The sequence below is a fragment of the Pongo pygmaeus genome, chromosome 6 (assembly GCF_028885625.2).
Source record: "Pongo pygmaeus isolate AG05252 chromosome 6, NHGRI_mPonPyg2-v2.0_pri, whole genome shotgun sequence".
Lineage (NCBI taxonomy): Eukaryota > Metazoa > Chordata > Mammalia > Primates > Hominidae > Pongo > Pongo pygmaeus.
In genome coordinates, this window is record NC_072379.2 from 116,283,069 (window position 1) to 116,309,133 (window position 26,065).

At 34.9% G+C, this 26,065-nt stretch overlaps 1 protein-coding gene across 1 annotated transcript in view; it reads left to right on the plus strand.

The window, feature by feature from the left end:
• CFTR (CF transmembrane conductance regulator) overlaps nucleotides 1–26,065 on the plus strand; it is a 193,483-nt gene that overhangs the window by 87,730 nt on the left and 79,688 nt on the right. The window contains exon 12 of the mRNA XM_054495543.1: nucleotides 24,888–24,982. Within this exon, the coding sequence (XP_054351518.1) occupies nucleotides 24,888–24,982 (95 nt within the window). The remainder of the gene's footprint in view (nucleotides 1–24,887; nucleotides 24,983–26,065) is intronic.

The window sequence follows — 26,065 nt, forward strand, 5'->3', positions numbered from 1 at the left end:
TTTGTTCAATTCTAATGTCTGCAAAGCACTTGCGTATGTAATGATGCTTGGTGTCATAGGAGCAGGCAGGTAAGTGTAAATTTGTCTGGATAGGAGAAAGCATGCACAACATATTTCACATAGTTTTCTGATTTCAGTTTGTTTTTGCAAATTATTCACTCAGTGAGATAGCTTAAAGACGTTATCACAGGGAAAGGCATGGAGATAGTTCTGTGTTGATAGAAAACTTGTAATGTACAGCCATGAGTGAGAAGTCAGGTTCAGATTCTTCACCTTCAGTCCTCCTCTTTCATAAACAGCTCCATGTCCTGTTTTACATATCCTACTTTAAATCTAGATTATAGAAGAATGAATTTCTAGGCAAAGTGACACTTATTTTAAAATACTATTAAGTATCCCTGTGCCCATTAACTTATCCTACCATTTTTCTTCCCCTGTGTCCAAACCACATTTAGAATCTCCTAAATATTTGTAGCTATTGTGAACAGCACTGGAGACTTTGCTAGTTTAAAAGGAGAAATCAACATAATTAAGCCCTAGTTAAGTTACTTATCCCTTATGAGATTATAATTGTATTTTGTTATTAAAAGGGGACAGAGTACACTGTTCTCTTGCCTTTTTAATTTCCAGACTACCACTTCTCCTGCACTTGACAATACCATAGTCTACCACGTAGTCCCATGGCTGACAGGAGGAGAATTCTAGGCAGCCAAGTGTTTGAGTAGTGAGTAATTGGACTGTCTTCACCCAGCAACTCACTGTTTTGTGAATGTACCTGAGTTTGGAGAAGTAATTGGCTTTTATAAGGGGTGCGGGGTGGAGGGTTGGGGTGGGGGGAGTGAGAAGGAGGTCAGAACTTTAGGATATATAATTGGTCTCCACAAAGTTGTTGTGATACTTTTGGAACCACATAATGGTCTTCATTAAGTAAGTGTCATGACAGCCATTACATATACATTATAATAAAAATTTATTTACTGTGTAAGTTGAAGAAGGTAAAATCTGGATGTAGTTTCTAAACTCTGCTTGGCAGTTTTCATATTTAAGCCACTAGAAGAAAAAAAATTGGGAGGGAAGCTGACAAGAATTTACTGAAAGAAAAAAATACTTGGGAGGGAAATTGGCAAGAAGTATGAAAAAGCTTGGGAGGGAAGTAAGCAAATAAATGAGTTAATGACTATTCTGGAAAATAAACTCTATCATGCAGATATCACATGACTGATTAAATTTGAATTTGACCTCCTGCTTTCCAGGTCTGGTAAAATCTAACCTGTAAGAACTTGAAACTTAGCCTTTGAATGGTCAATCCACCACTGTAGGATAATTTATGAATGTTCAGTTGGGAGAACTGAAAATAAAGATGTACCATAGGAATTAACATTTGCATTCAGTAGCCAAGACATAATGGACATCTGAAACAGGTATTTCAGGCCAGGAGTGGTGGCTCATGCCTGTAATAGTAGCACTTTGGGAGGCCGAGGTGGGTGGATCACAGGAGGCCAGGAGTTCAAGACCAGCCTACTAAAACACACACACACACACAAACACACACACTAGCCAGGTGTGGTGGTGCACATCTGTAGTCCAAGCTACCTGGGAGGTTGAGGCATGAGAATAGCTGGAACCCAGAAGGCGGAGGTTGCTGTGAGCTGAGATTGCGCCACTGCACTCTAGCCTGGGTGACAGAGTGAGACTCTGTCTCAAAAATAAAATAAAACATATATTTGAAACACATTGAACTATGTCCCTTAAACAAGAATAAACATCACTAAATGACTGTACCTTGAACTACCTGTAATTTTCTCCTGATAGGTAATTAAGCTTCAAAGCACTGACACTTATTTACTGTAATATGAAGCAATAACTTTTTTTAAAAAAATAAAACTATTGAACCAGAACCAAACAGGTATGCCACAGCATTTTGTGAACTAAACTGCTATTTCATTTCATTTGAGCCCTGAAACTTGAAAATAAACACTAGCTAACATCTGTGAACAGAACATACCCATCAGTACTGTGCTAAGCACCTTTCGTGAACTGGTCATTAAATCCTCACTTTCCATTTATTTAGTGACAACTTCACCCAGAGTTTGCAGTCAAAGTGAAAATGTGCTGAATTCCAAAAGTGTACGCTAGGTTTTAGAAGTTAATCACAATTCTGGAACAAATTATTAGCTTAACAAATGAGAGTTCTTATGTCTCCAAAACCAAAATAGCCCTAAATCCGTCCCTCCCAGTAAGATTTGGGCCAGTCAATGGAACAGTAGTATACAAATGTAATTATAGTTGACTAGGAGCAAACCATCCTATGAATAGATAATAAAATTAAGACACTTAAGCCATGTTTTCATATTAAAACACAAAGTAAAAAATCATTGTTTTCCAAAGGTAAAAGCCATACCGTATCGTGACACATATATCTATGCCTGATGTTTCAACCCTCTTGAAGAATTGAGATTCTCGACTCTACACTCTTAGCGTTTCCTATATTGAACAGATGTCTAATTTAAGGAGGTCAAGAGAAATCTTACACTTATTTTTTAATGGTACCTTAGACATAGAAGGAACTTCAGAAATCTCTGGCTGAATCTTTACATCTGCAGATGATCATGTCACTAGGCTTCTGACTCTACAGCCATAGAAAAATGTTCATGAAGACCTTTCAGGAAGAGAATGTTGGTATTTCTAAAAATTGAGTACAAGTATTCTCTAGACAAAACAGCTCTTGAAATGGCAGATTGTATTCCCATTATTATATTTCAGAATCAAGACATTAATACCTACTTTTTATTTACCAGGTTTAGTTATCTTTGAATTAGATTTTATAAATTAAAGAAATAGATTTCAATAAATATTTGTTGAGTTCCTAGTATGGACACACTGCGTTTGGTACCAGGGATGTTGCCTGCAAGTATAACAGGAGTTCGTATTTGTTTATGATTTACAGATATTTGGGGGGCAAAGATATCATTTGGTAAATATTTATGAGTGCAAACTTTGAACTAGGGACTGGGCCAAACTCTAGGAACATATTTGATGACAGAGACACAATCCCTGTCCTCAAAGAGCTTTCATTCTAGTACAGAAGATGAAAACCAGTACAGTTTGGTAAGTTAGGTGATATTGATTAATGTAGGGTTTTTATGTAAGTCTAGAGAAGTAGCATTTAATCTGGTCTTTGAAGGTCAGGAAAGATTTCCCTGGAGGAAGTGACATTTAAGCTGAAAGAGGATGGATAAACAGGAGTCATCTGAGTGAACAACAGGGAGAACATTCCAGAAAGAGAACAAAATGTATGAGGCCTGATGCCAAGAGAGAACATTCATTGCATTGGGGAATTATAGTCAGTTCTGTGTGGCTGGGATGTAGAATGAAATGAGCCTGGACCCAAGAGAGCACTTTGCCCTTTGGGGAAGCTGTAGGTGTTACAGTAAGGTTGGAGTCTGGAAAAAAAGGGGTATATTGTGAGATCTGAATTGGGAGAGGACAGTTATATCAAGACCTTTATATGCTCCAGTAGGAAGACTGAACTTTACATTGGGGGCCATGGGACTCACTGAAGGGCATTAAATTTGAGAATGGTGATATGACCAGATTTGCATTTTACAAAGATTGCCATTGACTGCAACATGAAGTATGGAGTATTGGAGGAGTGGCAAGGTTGTTGGCAGGGAGATCATTTAGGAGGCTGTCGCAGGGCTTTAGGTGAGGGATGATAATGACTTGCCAGGTAGGAAGGAGTAAATTGCTTCCCAGTGGATAATTAGAAGATTGAATGGATGGACTTGGTCACTATTTGGTATAGAAGGGGGAAAAAAGGAGATGTCAAAGATGATGCCAATTTTTAAAAATAATTTAACTTATTTATTTTTAAATATTTTTTCAGCCTTATTAAGGTATAATGGACAACAATTGTAGGTATATGTCATTTACAACATGATGTTTTGATTTATGTATACATCGTGAAATGACTACCATAGTCAAGCTGATTAACATATCCATCACTCACATAATTAATATTTTGTGTGTGTGCAGTGAGAACATCAGGATCTACTCTCTTAGCAATTTTCAAGTATAAAATACATTTGTTACCAACTATAGTGGCCACATTGTACAATAGAGCTCCAGGACTTATTCATCCTGCCTAACTAAAACTTCGTACTCTTTGACCAACATCTTTCCATTCGTCTCTCCTCCCCATGCCAAGTTTCCATCTTGGTCAGTTGGGTGGATAGTAGTACTATCTGCTGAGGCAGGTTGATAGGGTGAAAATAATGTGTCCCCTTTTGGAAATGCTGAGGTGACCAGGGAACTTCCAAGGGAATCTGTCTGGATCTAGAGCTTAGAAGAGATGTTTGGGCTGGAAACAGACATCAGGTAATCTTCAGTATATGGGTTGTAAATAAAGTCACAGGAGTGGATGGTATCACCAACGGTGAGTGTAGTATAAGAAGACTGGACTGAGGACAGATTTCCAAGGAATTTCAATACTTAGGAGGTATGCAGAGAAAAGAGGGGCTGTGAAGGACACCAAGGAGGAGACTAAGAGCCAGGAGGGAAAACTTTCAAGAGAGTATTGCATCATGGAAGGGAAGAAGAGAGAACATTTTAAATGATACGCAATGCTCAATAATGGTATCCGCTTTGGAGAGGCCAAGTAAGATTCCTAAGTACCCATTGGATCAAGGTCCTTAATCTTACAAAAACTTATGCAAATCAATAATAAAGAGATGATAACCCGATAATCAAAAATAGACAAAGCATATAAGAAGAAAATGAATTAAAAATATTCAAAGCATTCAAAATATACAAATGTGCTCAATCTGATATATAATGAAAGAAAAGTAAATTAAAACAACAATGGGCATGACTAAATAACAGTATGAGGGAGCCTGAGGAAAGGGAGCATTTGAAATTTCAGTACAGAAGAGAAAAGGGGTGACTTATAGAAAAAGGAGACAGAAACCATAGAACATGTTTGGAGGATAAGACTCAAACAGGTAGTGGGGACCCTTTTCTGGAGCAGGATGAATACAGGTAATGTGCGTGGATGCAAACATGAGGTAGGATGTAATGGGAAGTTGAGTGAATTCATATTTAGTCATTCATTCAAAAATACTTAATTGAGCTACTGCTGTGTGGCAAGCATCATTCTACAAACGGAGGACACAGTGATAAGCAAGCCAGTTTGTACTCTCGTGTAACTTACATTCTACTTTGAGAAGACAGATTATAAATAGGTTAAAAAGTCAATAATATGATGTTTCAGCATTAACAATAAAAAATTAGGGTGATGTATAGAGTGCCAGGGAAAGTGCTTTCATGGACCTCTTCATTCTCTCCTCTCCTGGTGTCATAAGCCACTCCTTCATCCATGCTGCCATTTCTCTTTGTTTGTGTTTCCAGTATAGTACTCATCGTATTATTACTATAGAGCCATTTACCTTATGAAGGTGAAGGTGTCCATCTCCTCACTTCAAAAAAACAAAACAGACAAAAAAAAAAAACTTGAAAAACAAAAAAAGAGGCAGAAAGACAGAAGGTCCTCCACTAACTTTCATGTGCCATGTAACCAGCGAAATCCAATTATTTTACAGCACTCCAGCTATAGAAGAGTTTGGGAAGCGTAGCGCTTAGTGTTCTAGCCTTTGTAGCACAGGAAAGGGCCTGGAAGGAAAGGAATTGTGTCTTCTGCAGTGGCTCTTCTTTATGGGGAAGTGCTATAGCCCAAACAATATTTTAGGAATTTTCATCTGTTGTCAATATGCAAACTGGAAGGGGATAATGAAAATGTTGTGGTTAGAAGTTTATGAAATATTGTTATTCACATTTTAAAGTAAAAAGGGGGAATGTTTAAGAGACTTAAGATCACATGTCTCATAATTGGTGGGACCAGCAATCCAATCCAATACAATTTGGATTGTATTGCCCTATTAGTGTTCGTATTAGAAAAGAAATTCTATCTCAGACACTAATGATTTGTTCTTTGAACACCAATGACTTTAAGTTAATTTAATCATGTTAAGTTAATTTAATTAAGCTAATTTAATAACTTAATTAAATTTAATAATAAAGTTATTATTATTAAATTTAATAATAATAAAGTTATTATTATTAAATTTAATAATAATAAAGTTATTATTATTAAATTTAATTTAATAATAAAGTTATTATTATTAAATTTAATTTAATAATAAAGTTATTATTATTAAATTTAATTTAATAATAAAGTTATTATTATTAAATTTAATTTAATAATAAAGTTAACATAATTTAATTATGTTAAGTTACTTTAATTAAGTTAATTTAACTTAATTATCATACTAGTTAATTTAATTATGGGGTAGCAGAATTATTAAACTATCAAGACTATAAATTTTCTATTTGTAAAGGAGATTATGATACCAAAGATTAGTGAACTAATGATATTGAGAATTCTATGACATAATTTTGAAAAATATTTGCAGGATATTTATTTTTGTGTAAATGATGCTTTCAAGCTACCATAATCCTAAGTAAGTGTATGTTTGGGAAAACCACCTATTCTAACACACTTGAAATTTAAATAAGTCAGGAAATTTTTTTCCAGATCTTCTCCCAAATTATCTTCTTTTTCCTCTCCCCTTGGGAAATAATCTCTTCATGCCTCATAATATCAAATTTAAACTATGGAAGTCCAGGTGGTGGACAGTCAGCAAAGGGGAAGATGAGAAGCTTGTGTTACAAAGCCAGCTCTTGACAGAATAAGGATCTGGTAGGAACTTCAGAAGTAATGGGTAGGTAAGTATGAAGGCCAGCTCCTAAGATCTAAATTACAAAGCAGAAGACTTATTTACTAGGGAGCTGGAAAACATGTTAGGAAATCCAGAGCAGGAACAGATTTCAAGATAGCACAATAATATAGCAATGAAGTACTGAGAAAAGAGTTTTTTTCATGGACTGGATTTATTCTAGCATTTTAGGCAGCATTTGGGCATTTCTAAGTGGTCAGACTTAGAGGAGATAGTTAAGGAATTAGCAGCTGCTAAATGCCAATTCTTAGACCAGTTGAATCAAAATCATCTAAAAAGCTTTCAGAAACCAGACTTTTTCAGGGCCATTTGAGAGATTCTCAAATCTGGAATCCAGAAATCTATAGCTAGATGTGTTTAAGGTACAGCCAGAATAAGAAAAATAAAATAATTTGTTTGTTTCAGGTATCTTTTCCAATATTACTTCCGAACCTACCCCAAACACCATAAATCACTGCATTCTATAGCCATTCTTTTAAAAATGCTTGAGTTATTAGTTTTCAAAAGCAAATACAGATCTGCACACATACAGAAATAAATATTAAAGAGACATAAAGATATTAAACAGAGTTATATATACTTACAGTTTCATACATATATTATATATAATACTGAATATTAAGTGTTTGATATTAGTGACAAAATCTGTAACATCCATTATATTAGTGCTTTTTGTACTTTTTGTTGGGTCTAGTAAAAATCGCATTCAAATTTGAGTTTTCTGCTATATATTTGGTCAGTTCCTATCAGTGAAGGAAAAACCTTTTTTATTATTTTATTATTTTTTTTTATTTTTTGAGACGGAGTCTTGCTCTGTTGTCCAGGCTGGAGTGCAGTGGCATGATCTTGGCTCACTCCAACCTCTGCCTCCCGGGTTCAAGCGATTCTCCTGCCTCAGCCTCCTGAGTAGCTGGGACTACAGGCACCTGCCACCAGGTCCGGCTAATTTTTGTATTTTTAGTAGAAATGGGGTTTCGCCATGCTGGCCAAGTTGGTCTTGAACTCCTGACCTCAGGTGATCTGCCTGGCTTGGCCTCCCAAAGTGCTGGAATTACAGGTGTAAGTCACCGCACCTGGCCCCTTTTTATTTTTTAAACTGATTGAAGATTCTTAGTTCTCATGCTTTCTAGTGGTAATTAATCTTTAGCCAATATTTCTATATACAGCTATTTGTAATCATGTTTGACTTAGGTCAACAAATGATCTTTCCTAAAAAAACAGAACCCCAATTTTAATTTCTGAATTATTTAGTATCTATTTTCTGCTGTGGAAGTTGAATTATGTTGATATATATCATACAGGGCCATGTAACACACTCAGCTACACATTCACATGTATAGTAGCTGTACACAAAAATGTTACTTCATTCTCTCTCTCTTTATAATACTCTCTTGGCTCTCTCACGTTCTCTCACACACTCTACTGTTCCCTTCCTCTGTTCTTTCTACCTGTTCCCTCTGCTCCTACCACACTTATTCCTCCCTTGTCCATTTTCCTTGTGCATAAAACACAAGTGCTTAGTAATTATTAAATACTAATAATAATGACACTAACCACCCAATGATCTAGTGTTAATGACATGCTTTATTGAATGGCATTACCTCTAAAGTTCATGTTTCCTTTACCCAACCAAGCTTCTTACCCTCCTCCCTTACCACAAGCATCTATATTGTCAAGGTTATTATAAAGAGTAATAAGCCAGCCATTAAAAAAGAGTTTATGGTATTTTCCTATCTACAAAGTCACAGGAAGCTCAAATGTACTCAGTAAATATTGCAAAATTACACAGGACCATTAAATGTAACACTCCACCCTTTCTCTCTCTCTCTCTCTCTCTGTCAATATAGCAACACCCTATATCATTGCCCTGTTGTATGTGCAAATCAGAGTTAATAAGCTTTATATTAGCAATTACTCCTTGACAACTTCTGGTTTGTTTGGTCCAGTTGAATAATGTAAGCACTTAAAAAAATAAAATTATAAACATTTATGTGAAAAGTGCATATATCACATTGGATATGTTGTTATGCACTCCTTAATAATAAAGTAAGTTAATCTTTATTGCACACTTATTATATTACTTTGACCCTCTCTAGTACTCTTTATCTAAGTATTCTCAAGTGCTTTACAATCTCAAACAGACCTAATGTGTTGTATGCACAGAATCCTTTGAAGCTGACATTTGCCTTTCTGACCAGCTTGTTGTAAAGGAAATCAGCCAAAAAACAAGTATCTAGATGAGTAGCTCAAACATTAGTACACATAGTAATCACAGGTCAAAATGCAGATAGATTACCCTGTCCAAATTCTCCTGAGTAAGAGTAGGTGAGGCATTTTTAAATAAGCTCCCCAGGTGATTCTGAAATTGGTCCAAGAACCACATATTAAGAACTAATGATCCAAATAATTTGACTCTTTATCTGTAGATTAAACCATGCTGAGAAAATTATTAAACATTGAAATGGCAGTGGAGGATGCTTTGAAAGAAAGGTTTTTCAGGGACCTTTCAACAAGAAAATTAATTGAACACAATATTAAAACTCTATATTTGATTTAAGACTAAGGCTTTCATTGTTTTTAAATCTCAGTAATTTTTATGTAACAGGTCAATTCATACCCAGTACCTTAATTCCAATGAATGATTTCCCACAATAATTTTTGTGGATAACTCCAAGAGAACTCAAAGGAAGTTGTAGTGTGAACAAAGAGAAGTAGAATTTGTCCCTGTGTGTAAGGCTTCTCTAAGCAGCACAGGCTCTCATACTGCTTTTTAAAAAAATTATGATAGCACCAAGTGGAATTAATTTTTTTCAGATTATACTTTCACGGAAGGGAAGATCTGCTGTGAAGGCTGGAAAACCAACACCCTTAAGATAAATATATTACCAGATTGAGCGCTCTTAGTAATCAGCAAAGATAAATGTTTAACAGTGCGTACAAAATGAAGTATTTTATGTTAAATCGAATAGAGAAAGCCAAACACTAATAACGTGGTTACAAATGAACAATAAATTAGGTAATCAGAACAGGTACGGACATTAATAGCAGGATATTGGTATTATTAATGTATTTTGTTTTAAAATAATGAACTTAATTACAATTCTCCTCATCCTACCGCCACTATTTTACTTTATTCCAGATTCAGCAGCTTCATATTATGACCTCTGAAACACTTATTATTAAAGTTATCCAAATGTACACATTTCTCTTTATATAAATGTTTCAGTTCAGAAAAGGAGGCCAAGTACATTAGCTCAGAACATCAAATCTTCTCAGATGTGGGAATCTTTTATTTTCATACTTTTAAAGGTAATCTGTATTTCTAGTGTCTATTATAGACAGAAAACTTTCATATGACAACATTCCTGTTTTCTTAACTGCCTTGATAGGGGCCAAGACAAATTCTAAGTAGGACTTTTTACCCCATTCTTCTTACCATCATTCTTTCACAAAACCCCCAGCTTTAGACAATCGCTATTATGAATTTGATATGTACTTTTCCAATCCATTTACATAAATTTACACCCATATATACATATAGTTATCTATGAACAATATTTAGTAGCTTTTTTTGTGTGTGGCTTTAAAATTTACATAAATTGTATAATTTGTTGCACATCCTTCTTTAATTTGCCTTCTTGGCTACGGTTATCTTTTTGAGATCTAGCTATGCTGCTGGTATGTAGAATTCTATTTCATTCTTTTTTCATTGTTGTTTTGTACCCATAACATGTCACATTTTATTTATACCTTCTGTTCCTGATGGACATTTAGATTCTTCCAGGATTTTACTCAATACTGCAGTGAAAATCTTTCTGAATTTTTCTCTTTTGCACATATTCAAGAGACTTTTCTGTCATATATATCTATAGGTGAATTGTGTGGTCACAGGATACATACACACACTTTAAATTTCACTAGATACTGCCAATTTGCACTTTGAAATAGCCATACAATTTATAGTACCACCAGCCACTTATGAAAGTTCCCATTTCCTCAAATCTTTGAAAGTTCTTGTTATTAACAGACATATTAATTCTTGGCCATTATGATTTGTAAATCAGAATCTCTATTGTTGTATCTCTAGTTCTAATTTGCAATTCCCCAATTACTTGTAAGATGCTATATGTTTTCATATTTGTTAATCATTCTGATTTCATATCCTTTGCCAATTATCTTTTTGGTAAGTTATTGTGGTGGCCATGAGATGTGCCTTACAGAGGCCTTGCTAGACGGAATGTGATTGAATGAGAGCCCCAGATGCTGTGTATTAAAATCCTTCACTGAGTTTGTCTCAAGATTTCTCCTTGCACGTGAATGAATGAGTACAGCTGGGATACTAAAGCAGATGTGTATTTGGGAGATATGAGACTTCTTTAGTGGCTGATTTTTGGCTCATAAATGACTTCGCCAAACCTTCCTTAGACTGCTCAGTGTTCTAACATCTTCCATCCAGCCTTCTACCCTTCTTTCCTTTACTAGGGGATTGAATTTACATTGAGGTCTCATAGCCTCCTCTGCCTCCCTCCTTATTTCCTTTTATACAAATATTTCCCCTAATAAATCCTTGCACATTTAATACCATTTTGCTATTTGCAACCTGCAGGTCTTGGACTAACACAGTTCTATACATTGCATTACTATTCTCTAGAGTGGGATCTTTTGTTGTACAGAGTTTTAAAATTTTTATGTAGTCACTTTTATCCATATTTTTCTTTATGGTTTATATTTTTGTGTCTTCTCTTTAACTTATCTTTTCTAACAGAATTCATAAATATATTATGCTATATTGCCAAAAGTTCGAAAGTTGCAATCATTAGAATTAATTTTTGTATATTGTGTAAGTTAAGAATCTAATTTTATTGTTTTCCATATGGAAAGCCATTTGTCCCAAGATAGTTTTTTGAGTAGTCCCTCCTTCCCCTATTGTCATTCTGACATCTTTTTTCTAGGTTCCGATCTATGCATGTGTTTCTTTATGGAAGAGTTGGCCCTTTGTATCTGTGAGTTTCGAATCCATGGATTCAATCAACCACAGATAGAAAATATTTAGAAAAGCATCAGAATTGAACATGTACATACATTTTGCTTGTCATTATTCCCTAAACAATATAGTATAACAACTATTTATGTAGCATTTACATTGTATTAGGTATTATAAGTAATCTAGAGATGATTTAAAGTATACAGGAAGATGTGCATATGTTACATGCAAATACTACCCCATTTATATAAGGGTCTTGAGCATTCATGGATTTTGGTATTCACAGACAGTCCTGGAACCAATTCCCCATGGATGCCAAGGCACAACTGTATTTATTCTATCATCTACTTGTTTAATCTCACATCAGTATCTACTTTTGAAATAACAATAACTTTATTATTTAACTTTTTTTATTACTTAGGATTAGAGAATTTCCTCTGGTGAGGCATCATAGTGTCTCAAGCTGGCCATAAAGACAAGTGAGGGCTAGGATCAGTAAGACTGGGCAGAGGAAGATACAACAGATCTCCTATGCATGAAGCAAAAGTGCAGCTCAGAAGCCAGCTCTTTCATTAAGTTGTCCTCTATACCCTCACTAGATTGTAAGCTCTTGAAATCAGAGGCTATACCTTAATTGTCTCCGTTATCTACAGTACTTCACTCACTGCTTGGAACATATTGCCTGCAATAATTAAGCCTGCCCTGGCTCCCAAAGCATAGAGCAAATCACACTCCTCCCCTTGCCTTTGAGAAGCTCACAGTCTTCGAAGGTAGAGATATGTGAACAGATAAGAAAATGGATGACACCGGTTGTTCCTTTCCATGTTTAGCGCTTCCTTCAGGAGCTCTTTTAGGGCTGGCCTGGTGGTGACAAAATCTCTCAGCATTTGCTTGTCTGTAAAGTGTTTTATTTCTCCTTCACTTATGAAGCTTAGTTTGGCTGGATATGAAATTCTGCGTTGAAAATTATTTTCTTTAAGAATGTTGAATATTGGCCCCCACTCTCTTCTGACTTGTAGAGTTTCTGCCCAGAGATCCGCTGTTAGTCTGATGGGCTTCCCTTTGAGGGTAACCTGACCTTTCTCTCTGGCTGCCCTTAACATTTTTTCCTTCATGTCAACTTTGGTGAATCTGCCAATTATGTGTCTTGGAGTTGCTCTTCTCGAGGAGTATCTTTGTGGTGTTCTCTGTATTTCCTGAATCTGAATGTTGGCCTGCCTTACTAGATTGGGGAAGTTCTCCTGGATAATATCCTGCAGGGTGTTTTCCAACTTGTTTCCATTCTCCCCATCACTTTCAGGTACACCAATCAGATGTAGATTTGGTCTTTTCACATAGTCCCATATTTCTTGGAGGCTTTGCTCGTTTCTTTTTATTCTTTTTTCTCTAAACTTCCCTTCTCACTTCATTTCATCTTCCATCGCTGATACCTTTTCTTCCAGTTGATCGCATCGGCTCCTGAGGCTTCTGCATTCTTCACGTAGTTCTCAAGCCTTGGTTTTCAGTTCCATCAGCTCCTTTAAGCACTTCCCTGTATTGGTTATTCTAGTTATACATTCATCTAAAATTTTTTCAAAGTTTTCAACTTCTTTGCCTTTGGTTTGAACCATTCAGGACATAGGCATGGGCAAGGACTTCATGTCTAAAACACCAAAAGCAATGGCAACAAAAGCCAGAATTGACAAATGGGATCTAATTAAACTAAAGAGCTTCTGCACAGCAAAAGAAACTACCATCAGAGTGAACAGGCAACCTACAAAATGGGAGAAAATTTTCGCAACCTACTCATCTGACAAAGGGCTAATATCCAGAATCTACAATGAACTCCAACAAATTTACAAGAAAAGAACAAACAACCCCATCAAAAAGTGGGCGAAGGACATGAACAGACACTTCTCAAAAGAAGACGTTTATGCAGCCAAAAAACACATGAAAAAATGCTCACCATCACTGGCCATCAGAGAAATGCAAATCAAAACCACAATGAGATACCATCTCACACCAGTTAGACTGGCAATCATTCAAAAGTCAGGAAACAACAGGTGCTGGAGAGGATGTGGAGAAATAGGAACACTTTTACACTGTTGGTGGGAATGTAAACTATTTCAACCATTGTGGAAGTCAGTGTGGCGATTCCTCAGGGATCTAGAACTAGAAATTCCATTTGACCCAGCCATCCCATTACTGGGCATATACGCGAAGGACTATAAATCATGCTGCTATAAAGACACATGCACACGTATGTTTATTGCGGCATTATTCACAGTAGCAAAGACTTGGAACCAACCCAAATGTCCAACAATGATAGACTGGATTAAGAAAATGTGGCACGTATATACCATGGAATACTATGCAGCCATAAAAAATGATGAGTTCATGTCCTTTGTAGGGACATGAATGAAATTGGAAATCATCATTCTCAGTAAACTATCACAAGGACAAAAAACCAAACACTGCATATTCTCACTCATAGGTGGGAATTGAACAATGAGAACACATGGACACAGGAAGGGGAACATCACACTCTGGGGACTGTTGTGGGGTGGGGGGATGGGGGAGGGATAGCATTGGGAGATATACCTAATGCTAGATGATGAGTTAGTGGGTGCAGCGCACCAGCATGGCACATGTATACATATGTAACTAACCTGCACATTGCGCACTTGTACCCTAAAACCTAAAGTATAATAATAATAAATAAATACATAAATAAATAAATAAAAAGAAAATGGATGACACGAGAACAGAAAGGCATGACTGTCAGAGAAGTCATTGGAGACTTTACAGAGGAAATTAAATTTTTATTGATCTTGAAAGAGTTTGCAAGATGAAGTAGAGGACAGGCATTTTAGACAAAGGGAACAGGAAATGTGAAAACACAAAGTGATGGAAGGCATGGTGAGTTTGGAGAACTATAAAACTTCAATGTGGCTGAAGGGTAAGGTGGATATAGAGGATTTCTGGGAGGTGAGGCTGAAGAAATAAGCTAGGAAATGTCTTTTTATGCCATTTTTTAAAGTTTGGACTTTATTCTGAAGTTCACATGGATCCAATATTTTTTGTTTTGTGTTGTTTTAAGCAGAAGCGTGACATGATCAGCTTGAATGATGAACAACTTGAATTGTTTAAAGTGGATCACACAGTCTACTGTTTTACAGTTATTCTTTGACCAAGATATTCTTTATTAACTGAGGAAAAAAAAGGCTTTCCTGAATTTTGCAGTCATGGGATATATGATAAGCATTCTTGATTTATCATCTTCAATCCTGTTACATAACATAACCATTGTTATTACCTTTAGCAATGCTTTCCTCAGTATTATTTAATGGCCTATAAAATGTGACTTTCATTTGCAAATATAGTATATCTAACAAGAATTTACCACAGCTGCTATGCAAAATACCAATACAATTGACCCTTGGACAATGTGGGGGTTAGGGGTGCTGATTCCCCATGTAGTTGAACATGTTACATAACATAATACATAACCATTGTTATTATGTAACAGGATTGAAGATGATAAATCTTTGGAAAGTGGGGCAAATAAATTCTTATGAATTCCATATCTTCCACATGTGTTTTACTTTTTTGATAAAAAGTAGTAACCTAGTTCAGAAAGAAAATAATCATCCCCTTTTACTTATGCAGGATACCAAGTCTATCTTAGCACCATAATAGTGAATGATAGGAATCAAGCTCTATGAATATATTCACATGTACATATATATGGCTATATAGGACACATGCATGCACATATACATATATACACTTGCATATGTGTGTATATACATGTACATATATGTATGTCTATTCAAATGTATATGTGTATGTAGCCAAGTTATTGTACAGTTGACCTTTGAACAACACGGGTTTGAACTATGCAGGTGCACCTACACATATATATATTTTTTTCCATTTCTGCCACCCCTAAGGCAGCAAGGCCGACTCCTCCCCTTGCTCTTCCTCCTCAGCTGACTCAACATGAAAACTATGAGGACGAAGACCTTTATGAAAATTCACCTCCACTTAATGAATAATACATACATTTCTTTTTCCCCATGGTTTTCTTAAAAACATTTTCTCTTCTCTAGCTTGCCTTATTGTAATAATATAGTATATAATACGTATAACGTACCAAATAGGTGCTAATTGACTGTTTATGTTATCGGTAAGGCTTCTGGTCAACAGTAGACTGTTGCTAGTTAAGTTTTTGGTAGTTACAAGTTATCTGTGGATGTTCGACTGCATGGGGAGTCAGCACCCCAACCCTCACGTTGTCCAAGGGTCAGTTGTAATTGGTATTTTGGATAGCAGCTGTAGTAAATTCTGGTTAGATGTACTATATTTGTAAATGAAACTCACATTTTATAGGCCATTAAGTATTATTGAGGTGAGCATTTCTAAGGGTAAAATCTTGTCTAATGCTTGAAACATCTTCAGTTTCCTGTCAGTTTAGATCTTTTTGAAGTAATTCTGAAAATCTCTCTTTTCAGCTAAATTTAACACAACCAAATAGCCAAATATTTAAGTTCCACTAATGAAGATATCTAAATTTCTGTTAAAAATTTAAGATATATGTTAAACCCTTCTACTATAACTCTTCTCTCAGTCAAACTTTTTTTTTTTAACAATTGCTTTGCTTCTTCTTTCAAAGTCATACTTCAACAAGGTTGCTATTGAAAATGTCTGACTAAAGATGTTAGCTATATGATAAGATGGCTGGATAAGAGACAAATACAGGAAATGTAGCTTTTTTTCTACTTGCAATAACCCTTTAGGAATTAAAATGGAAAACTAATAACTATTTGATTCATAATAGTAGCAAACCATAAAATATTTAGACATAAATCTACTAAGAAATTTATAAGACATATGGGGAAAATTCAATTGAATAAACCGTTATTGAAGTATAGAAAATAAGACCTGGATGAATAGAAAGATCATAATTTTTAATAAAATTTTGCATCTTAAAAAGTGAGCCCTATCCAAATATCTGCACACTTAATAAAATTATAAATACATCCCAATGAAGTTGGTTTTGAAATTTTGTTAATTGGAACTTAAATTTCATATAAGAAGAAAAAATAAAGAATAGTTAAGAGTGCATGCTTTGTAGACAAATTGCCTTTGTTGGAATCCTGGCTCTATCATCTATTAGCTATGTTATCTTTGGGATGACATTCATCTTTTCTTATAGATATGCTTAAAACAGTGCCTGACATATAGTAAGCACTAAATATCCATTAGCTATTCTTCTTCTTATTTATGTTATTAGTATTGTTAATATTTGTTATTATATGAAAGACTAAATGACCAAAGAGGGTCAAGAAATTTATGAATAAGATTTATGCTTTGTTAGACATTAGAGCTATTAAAAAAAAAAGGAAGTGCCAAAAAACCTGGCACAATGTTAATATAGGAATAAAAAAATGGATCAGAGGAACCAAACAGAAAAGCCAGAAATGGATCTTAGGAAATACTAGAATATGATATATGATAGATGCTAAATGAATTCAGTATAAAAAATATTAATTTAACAAATCATGCTTGCTATCCAAGTAAAAGAAAATGAGGTTAGATTCATGTCTCATACCAAATATAACCATAAATTGTACCCTGATTAAATTTTTTAATTAAAAACGAGCAATAGTATTTGAAAAGAAATATAGGATACTCAATGTGTAACCTGAAGGTTGAGTAGTACTTTTCAACAAATATAGGAATTTGTCACTTGAAATACTAGAAGAAAAAAAGATAGCAAACAAATACAGGAATTCCAATTTCAAACAGATACAATGATGTCATGAAATGTTAACTGTGCACATGATAGATGGTCTATGGATAGTGTAAAAGAAAAAGAGAAAAGAAAAAACGTTTTTTAACATATGCAGCAAAAAAGGTTTTAAATATCTATTACATACAAATAAAAATGAATGTATAACACAGACTTCAATAAAAATAGGCATTTCACAGGAGAGCAATTCAGATGGCCAGTATTTACAATTTCATAGGTATTAAGGAAAATACAAATTAAAATGGCAAATTAGCAAAAATTGAGGTGTGATTAAATTAATATCTGTTGGTGGTGGTGATTATGGGGAAAAGGGAACTTTCAAAACTTGCTAATATAAATATAATTCTTTTGGTTGTTTTGTAAAGGAACCTGACAATATCTTTTAAAAATCAAGAAAATGCATACTTTTGACCTAGCCATCCCATTCATGAGTGTATGTCTTAAGAAAATAACATCACAAAATCATAGAGATTTATGTGCAATGATATTATTGGTAGGTCTTTTTTTATGAGGAGGGGTGTGGATAGTAAATGCTAGGGTAAATCACATAGCATCTAATAAATGTATTTATGAACTACAAAAGCTTACACTTTCAGTCTAGTTTAGTCCAGACTGCAAATAAATGTGAGCAAGTGAATTCAAGCACAGAAGTGCTTGAAGGCAGGTTTCATCAATCTACCTTCTTACAGTATCCTGATATTGACTTATTGAGAAGGTTACTGTGGTGTTGATTATTAAAATATTTATGTATCTAGGTATTTTTCATTCAGTAGTATGTTATTCAATTAGCAACAAGTGTGGGGATTTAAAGATATTCTTGTTTGTTTTTACTGCCGAAACATATTCTAGTGGAAATTTCAAATAAACGATTAGTCATCCTAAAAGCAAGATACATTTTCTCAGAAAAGACAAGGTAAAGAACTTGTATATCCTCTCTCAATTCGTTTATAAGGTAATAAGATGAATAAAAATATCATAGTACAATTTAGCATTGTAAAATAAAATTAATTGGTCATCTCTAGTGTCGTCGTGCTTGGAAGGTGAAAGAAGCCAAGATCTTGTCTGGGAACATCATGTCTACCTTGACCTCACCCTTAAGAATCCTAGCCTTTAGTTTAAAATCACATGGCTGCATACATACCAACTTCAACAACACTACATCATGCAAACCTGGGACTTGAGCTTCTGATTCTAAGTCCAGTGCTTTTTCTGTACATCATCTCTTGTACATTCCTTATGATGACATGCTAATAAAAGCTATGTGATCAGGCCTTAAAAATCTGCTTTTTTTTTTGTAATGGTAGAATGGGGCCTATTATCACATCAGGTAAACATTCTATTCAAGGATAAATGGAAATGAATGTCATATATAGATCATTGATAAATATCTCATTACAAAATTATGAGAGTTACCAATGTTTGAGTGTATATTATGGGCCAGCCCTTTATATTAAATTACTTCAAATTTTTACAACTGTTAAAGGAAGATATTATTATACCCATTTTTATAGATGGACAAGTTAGGGCCAGAAAAGACTTCCTCAAAGCTGTTAATCCAGTAATGGAGACAGGGCTAGAAAACAGGTCATTTTGCTCTTTGCCTAATGTTGCTACTCATGTTTTGTATTTTGTTTAATTTTATTTTACTTTATTTATTTTTTGAGACAAGATCTTACTCTGTCACACAGGCTGGAGTGCAATGGAGTGACCATGGTTCATTGCAGACTTGATCTCCTGGGCTCAAGTGATCCTCCCACCTCTCAATCTCCAGAGTAGCTAGGACTACTACAGGTGTGTGCCACCATACCTGGCTAAATTTTGCATTTTTTGTGGAGACAGGGTTTCACTATGTTGCCCAGGCTGGTCTTGAACTCCTGGGCTCAAACAATTCACCTGCCTTGACCTCCCAAAGTGCCAGTATTACAGGCTTGAGCCACCATGTCCGGCCAAGTTTTACTTTAGAATTAAAAAAAATTCCACTTGGATTGTTACATTTTATTTCATTGCTTTATATTTATAGAATTACTTTATAAATGCCACTTTCTTAATTTTCATAGTTAGCACTCTTTATGAAACATAAACTATTATTTGACTCAGGTTTTTGTTAGAGGAATTGAGTCAAAGAGCTGTTAAGTAACTGAGATTTCACAATAAGCCAGACAGACCAAGGTTCAAATTCTGGGTCTCACATTATCCAATTCAATATTCCAGCTTTGTTACTTATTGAGTGTCATTTTTTATGGCTGACACTACTCTTAAAATAAAAAAGAATCAGAGTAGCTTGTGGTTATAATTGAAATGGACAGAGTAACATGGTACCAAAAAACTATTAGCAATCCCTTCCCTAAATCCCTCATTTTCTTAAAGCATTTTCTCCTTTTCCTCAACAAGCTTTAAGTTAGGATTTGAAGAATGATGAAACTAAAAGGAGGGCTGTTTCTGGTCTTTGGAGGAATTTGATGTTCCATTCGATCTGAGCGTGCAAAGCCTGAGTTCACTTGAGCTCTTCTGATCTCTTTCTCTAATATTTTTTCACCTTATTCATATGGGAAAGAAGGAGGGGAATACTTTATTTTCATTCTCCCTCCTCCTATTTCCTTGACTTGTTTAAAATATAAATGTTACAGACACCTAAGATAGAAATTTGACTGAAACAGCCTCTTAATTATTGTCTTAAAAATTAATGTAATAAAATTGCATTTGTAGGCTTTGGACATTTAAATCCAGAAGGGATATTTTCTTTTTCTTTTTAAAAAATGTAATTCATAGTTTTTGGGCTACAGGTGGTTTTTGGTTACATGGATAAGTGCTTTAGTGGTGATTTGTGAGATTTTGATATACCCGTCACCTGAGCAGTGTACACTGTACCCAATATGTAGTCTTTTATCCCCCCCGCCCCACCCTTCCTTTATCGTCCCCAAAGCACATTATATAATTCTTATGCCTTTGCAAACTCATCGCTTAGCTCCCACTTATAAGTGAGAACATGGGATATTTGGTTTTCCATTCCTGAGTTATTTAGAATAAATTGTCTCCAGCTCCATTCAAGTTGCTGCAAAGGCCATTATTTCATTCCGTTTTTTGGCTGAATAGTATTCCATGGTGTATATATGCCACATTTTCTTTATCCACTTGTTGATTGATAGGCATTTAGGTTGGACCCATATTTTCGCAATTATGAATTGTACTGCTGTAAACGTGAGTGTGCATTTTTTTTCCCATATAATGACTTCTTTTCCTTTGGGTAGATACCCAGCAGTGGGACTGCTAGATCGAATGGTAGTTCTCCTTTTAGTTCTTTAAGGAATCTTCATACTGTTTTCCACAGTGGTTGTATTAGTTTCAACCCCACCAGCAGTGTAAAACTGTTCCATTTTCAGCACATCCATGCCAACATCTATTATTTTTTGACTTTTTAATTATGGCTATTCTTGTAGGAGTAAGATAGTATCTCACTGTGGTTTTAATTTGCATTTCCCTGATAATCAGTGATGTTGAGCATTTTTTCCTGTGTTTGTTATTTGTTTGTATATCTTGAGAATTGTCTATTCTGTCCTTTGCCCACTTTTTGATGGAATTATTTGTTTTTTTTCTTGCTGATTTGTTTGAGTTCCTTGTAGATCCTGGATACTAGTCCTTTATCGGATGCATAGTTCATGAATATTCTTTCCCACTCTGTAGGTTGTCTGTTTACCATGCTAATTATTTATTTTGCTGTGCAAAAGCTTTTCAGTTTAATTATGTCCCATCTATTTATTTCTGTTTCTGTTATATTTGGTTTTGGGATCTTAGTCATGAACTTTTTGCCTAAACCAATGACTATAAGAGTTTTTCCAATGTTATCTTCTAGAATGTTTATGTTTCCTGGTTTTAGATTTAGGTCTTTGATTCATCTTGAGTTAATTTTTGTATAAGGTGAGTGTTGAGGATCTAGTTTCATTCTTCTACATGTGGCTTGCCAGTTTTCCCAGCACCATTTATTAAATAGGATATCCTGTCCCCACTTTATTTTTTTGTAAGCTTTGTCAAAGGTCAGTTGGCTTTAAGTATTTGGCTTTATTTCTGGGGTCTCTATTCTGTTCCATTGGTCTGCTTGCCTATTTGTGTACCAGTATCAGGCTGTTTTAGTAACTATAGCCTTGTAGTATAATTTGAAGTTGGGTAATGTGATGCCTCCAGATTTGTTCTTTTTGCTTAGTATTCCTTTAGCTATGTGGGCTCTTTTTTAGTTCCATATGAATTTTAGGATTTTTTTCTAGTTCTGTGAAGAATTATGATGGTATTTTGATGGGAATTGTATTGAATTTGTAGATTGCTTTTGGCAGTATGGTCATTTTCACAGTATTGATTCTGCCCATCCATGAGCATGGGATGTGTTTCCATTTGTTTGTGTCATCTGTGATTTCTTTCAGCAGCATTTTGTGGTTTTCCTTGTAGAGATCTTTAACCTCCTTGGTTAAGTATATTTTCATGTATTTTAGTTGTTTTTTTTTTTTTTTTTTTTTTTTTTTGCAGCTGTTGTAAAAGGGATTGAGTTCTTGATTTGATTCTCAGCTTGGTTGTTGACAGCAGGGACATTTTCTAAAGTATAGACTGTAGTTCCTTATCTTCTATCTGTTTCTTACTGTCCCCTTCAGTATTCTTGTCCTTTTTTCCCGCTATTATCTTTTTGACTTTTTAGTATATAGATATCTACTTCTCCTTCTGACAATTTTTGCCTTTCCAATTTTCTTTCTTTTTCTCCTCTGCACACATTTATTTATTTTCTTCTATGTACTTCTTTATTTTTATCTTAATATTTGATTAACTTCCCTTCCCTGTCTCTCTTCCTTCTTTCCATAAATCTTCATTAATTGACCGCACTGGGCTAGGACTCTATACCCTCTAAATCAGTAATCTATTTTCTATAGTCAACTGTGTTATAGTCGTACTGTCAAGATAACTACTTATTTTTAATACTTAAAAATATTTTGAAATTTTAACCAATTTAATTAATACAATGTTGAGTTCAAATTTGAAAAAAACGATGGAAAACTGTAATAATTCTAGCAAACTCCTGCATTTTAATAATGTATTAGAAAATTTGCCTCTTTTTCAAAAGCCTACAGTAAATCTATTCATACAAGGCAAAAGGAAACCATTCTCTTCATTCTCTTTTTTTCTCCAAAAGATTTAAGTGTTTTTTGTTTGTGTGTTTGTTTGTTTTGTTTTGTTTGTTTTTTTTAGATATTGAGTCTTGCTCTGTCATCCAGGCTGCAGTGCAGTGGTGTGATCATAGCTTGCTGTAGCCTCAAATTCCTGGGTTCAAGCAATCCTCCTGCCTCACCCACCTGGGTAGCTGGGGCTACAGGTGCATGCTACCATGCCCAGCTAATTTAAAGAAAAAAAATTGTGCAGAGATGGGTCTTGCTATGTTGCCCAGGCTGGTCTCAAACTTCCAATCTCAAGCATTTCTCCCACCCAGCATCCTGAAGTGCTGAGATTATAAGTGAGCCACTATGCCTAACCAGATTTAGTTTTTAAAAAGAGAATACGATTTGAAAAAGGAAAAATGAGAGGCAGGAGAGAAGAAATACCACACATGAGCTGTCTTGTAATTGCTATAAAACTGAAATCTTCAGCCTCGCTAAAGGAGCACTTGCATGAACACCTCTAAATTACCTTATTACCTTCCAAATTAGGTGTGAAGTCTAACTTTTAAATTATGAGTGAAATCTACTGCAATTCTTGTTATTTGGATGGAATCCTAGGTACGTGGTCCAGTTCATGAGTTGAACAAAAGCATGCTCATTTAGGCCAGGTAGAAGGAAATAAAGAGCTATGTTTTACATGTCTCATAACCACTGAAGGTCCTTCTCATAAGCAGTGCTTATGGGTATTAATGACCTCTCTATATTTTACTTCTCCAGCGCCTAAGTAGCTGAGCCCACTGAGTCCTGCTACATCTCCTCCAACATGTCAGCATTTTTTTCACAGGGCTTTTGTTACTCTAGATCAGAAATGTTGATAGCAACAGTTCCTTGAGGGCAGCAGCTAGCATGATTCCAGCCAACAGGAACCACCAAATGGTTCTTAATATAAATGACTACTTATTAATCTATTTACTTTGTGCATTTGGAGTTTTGCATGTGAAGTCCTATTTATGTCCATATGGTAGATAAATGAAACAAATGAATAACAGAAGTAACCATTTTGACACTTTAGATATAGATAATATTGGATTATTTCTGGATTGTGAAAGAAGAAGGAAGAAGCATATGGAAGAGAGGTTTTAGTAGAGGGGAGGAAGGAAGAGGTGGAAACAAATGTACAAGGATGGGAGGAGAAAAGGGAGAGAGCCTTTTTTTTTTTTTTTTTTTTTTAAGGCTAATGAGAGTTTACTACCTATCTAACTCTTCATATTCTTCAAGTCTCAGACCAAATCCCATCTGTTTGAAAGCCTCTAGGGTATTCTATCTACTGCATACTTCTGTTATGTACAAAATTAATTTGCCAATTAATTGTGAACTGTTTTATAAACTATTTTAAAATGGTTAGTTAAATCTTTGGGATAGTATTTAGCTTTCTCCAGGATTATGACTTACCTTCTAAATTAGACACACAATGCCTAGGAGTCAAGGACTATTTCGCATAAATTCCAGTCTTCTTTTACAATGCCTAGAATGATTGTTGCCACAGAAATGTTCATTACCTGGGAGAAAGGATGACAGGAGGGGCAGAATGAATGGAGAGAGGTCGTGAGAATGAGGTGCTGAGGATGGATGAGGAAGGAAGCTGTTTTAGTTGGGAGGATAGGTGAAAGAAATATGGAAAGGAATTGCCTTGGACCCATGGAAGCCCAGTGAGGATACTTAGATCCTGCAGGGGTGTGAATAGTGTTCTTTTAGTTTCTTTTGTTAGGAGGTTTGTTCATTTTGGGAGATTTCTTTTGAAAAGAGTGAACTTAAATTGGAGAAAAGTGCATTTTAGTATGTTGATAACATTTGAATTTGTAAAATGGACCTATGGATGATCTACACATATTTATATACCCATAAATATATACATATTTTACTTTTTGGTATTTTATAATTATTATTTAATGATCATTCATGACATTTTAAAAATTAAAGGAAAATTTACAACTAAAATTTCAGCAATGTTGTTTTTGACCAACTAAATAAATTGCATTTGAAATAATGGAGATGAAATGTTTAAAATTTCAACTGTGGTTAAAGCAATAGTGTGATATATGATTACATTAGAAGGAAGATGTGCCTTTCAAATTCAGATTGAGCATACTAAAAGTGACTCTCTAATTTTCTATTTTTGGTAATAGGACATCTCCAAGTTTGCAGAGAAAGACAATATAGTTCTTGGAGAAGGCGGAATCACACTGAGCGGAGGTCAACGAGCAAGAATTTCTTTAGCAAGGTGAATAACTAATTATTGGTCTAGCAAGCATTTGCTGTAAATGTCATTCATGTAAAAAAATTACAGACATTTCTCTATTGCTTTATATTCTGTTTCTGGAATCGAAAAAATCCTGGGGTTTTATAGCTAGTGAGTTAAGAATCACATTTAAGAACTATAAATAATGGTATAGTATCCAGATTTGGTAGAGATTATGGTTATTCAGAATCCATGCCCCTATTTTGGTGTCTGTATATTTGTTTGCCTCATAGTATAGTTTACTACAAATGGAAAACTCTAGGATTCTGCATAACACTGGAAAGAGAAGATGTAAATATCTGTTAGTTCCATCATAGACCCTGCCACTCCAATGTACACACCAGCTTTAGGCTTCTTGGTATAGACAAACATACATTTTCAAAATTTTTCATCATAATTTTCATAACAAAATAGGAAGGCAAATGTCGTCACTTGGCTTAAAATCTATAATATTTAAAATAAACAGGACAAATGCATTAACATTGTTGGGGGAGGAGGTCCCTTAGTAGAAACACTCTTGGTCCAAGCATTTTAAAGCTGTCAAAGAGATGTAAATATAGATAATGTAAGTCAAGGAGAGAGCTTTGTGGTTAAACTGTAACTTTCAATTTAAACAATTATTGGTGACTCTGATGTCAAATGTTTCTCAAGCTTTATCTGAACAAAATTCATCTCACTTTGTTGCCAAAGTCATTAACAAGAAATCACACTGACTCATTGATGTTTTGGCTCCTTTCCCTTACTTTCTGTTGCTTTCCAAAAGCTGAGACAGAAAACTAACCCTCACTGAGCACCTGCAGTTGCCTGGTAGTATTCTAGTCGTGTGTGTACTTTTGTGTGTATGTAATCCCCTTACAGCTCTGCAAAGTAAGAATTGTTCTCCCTGCTTTACAGAAGAGATCATAAGATAATTGAGGCTGTTAGATGTTAACTTGCCAAAAGCCACACAGGAAAATGGTAGAGTCACAATTTGAACCAAGTCCTTTTGATTCTTTACATTAAACCATGCTTTGATCTTGGAAATACACTGTAAGGTAATAAATCAATAGATATGGATAATTCACA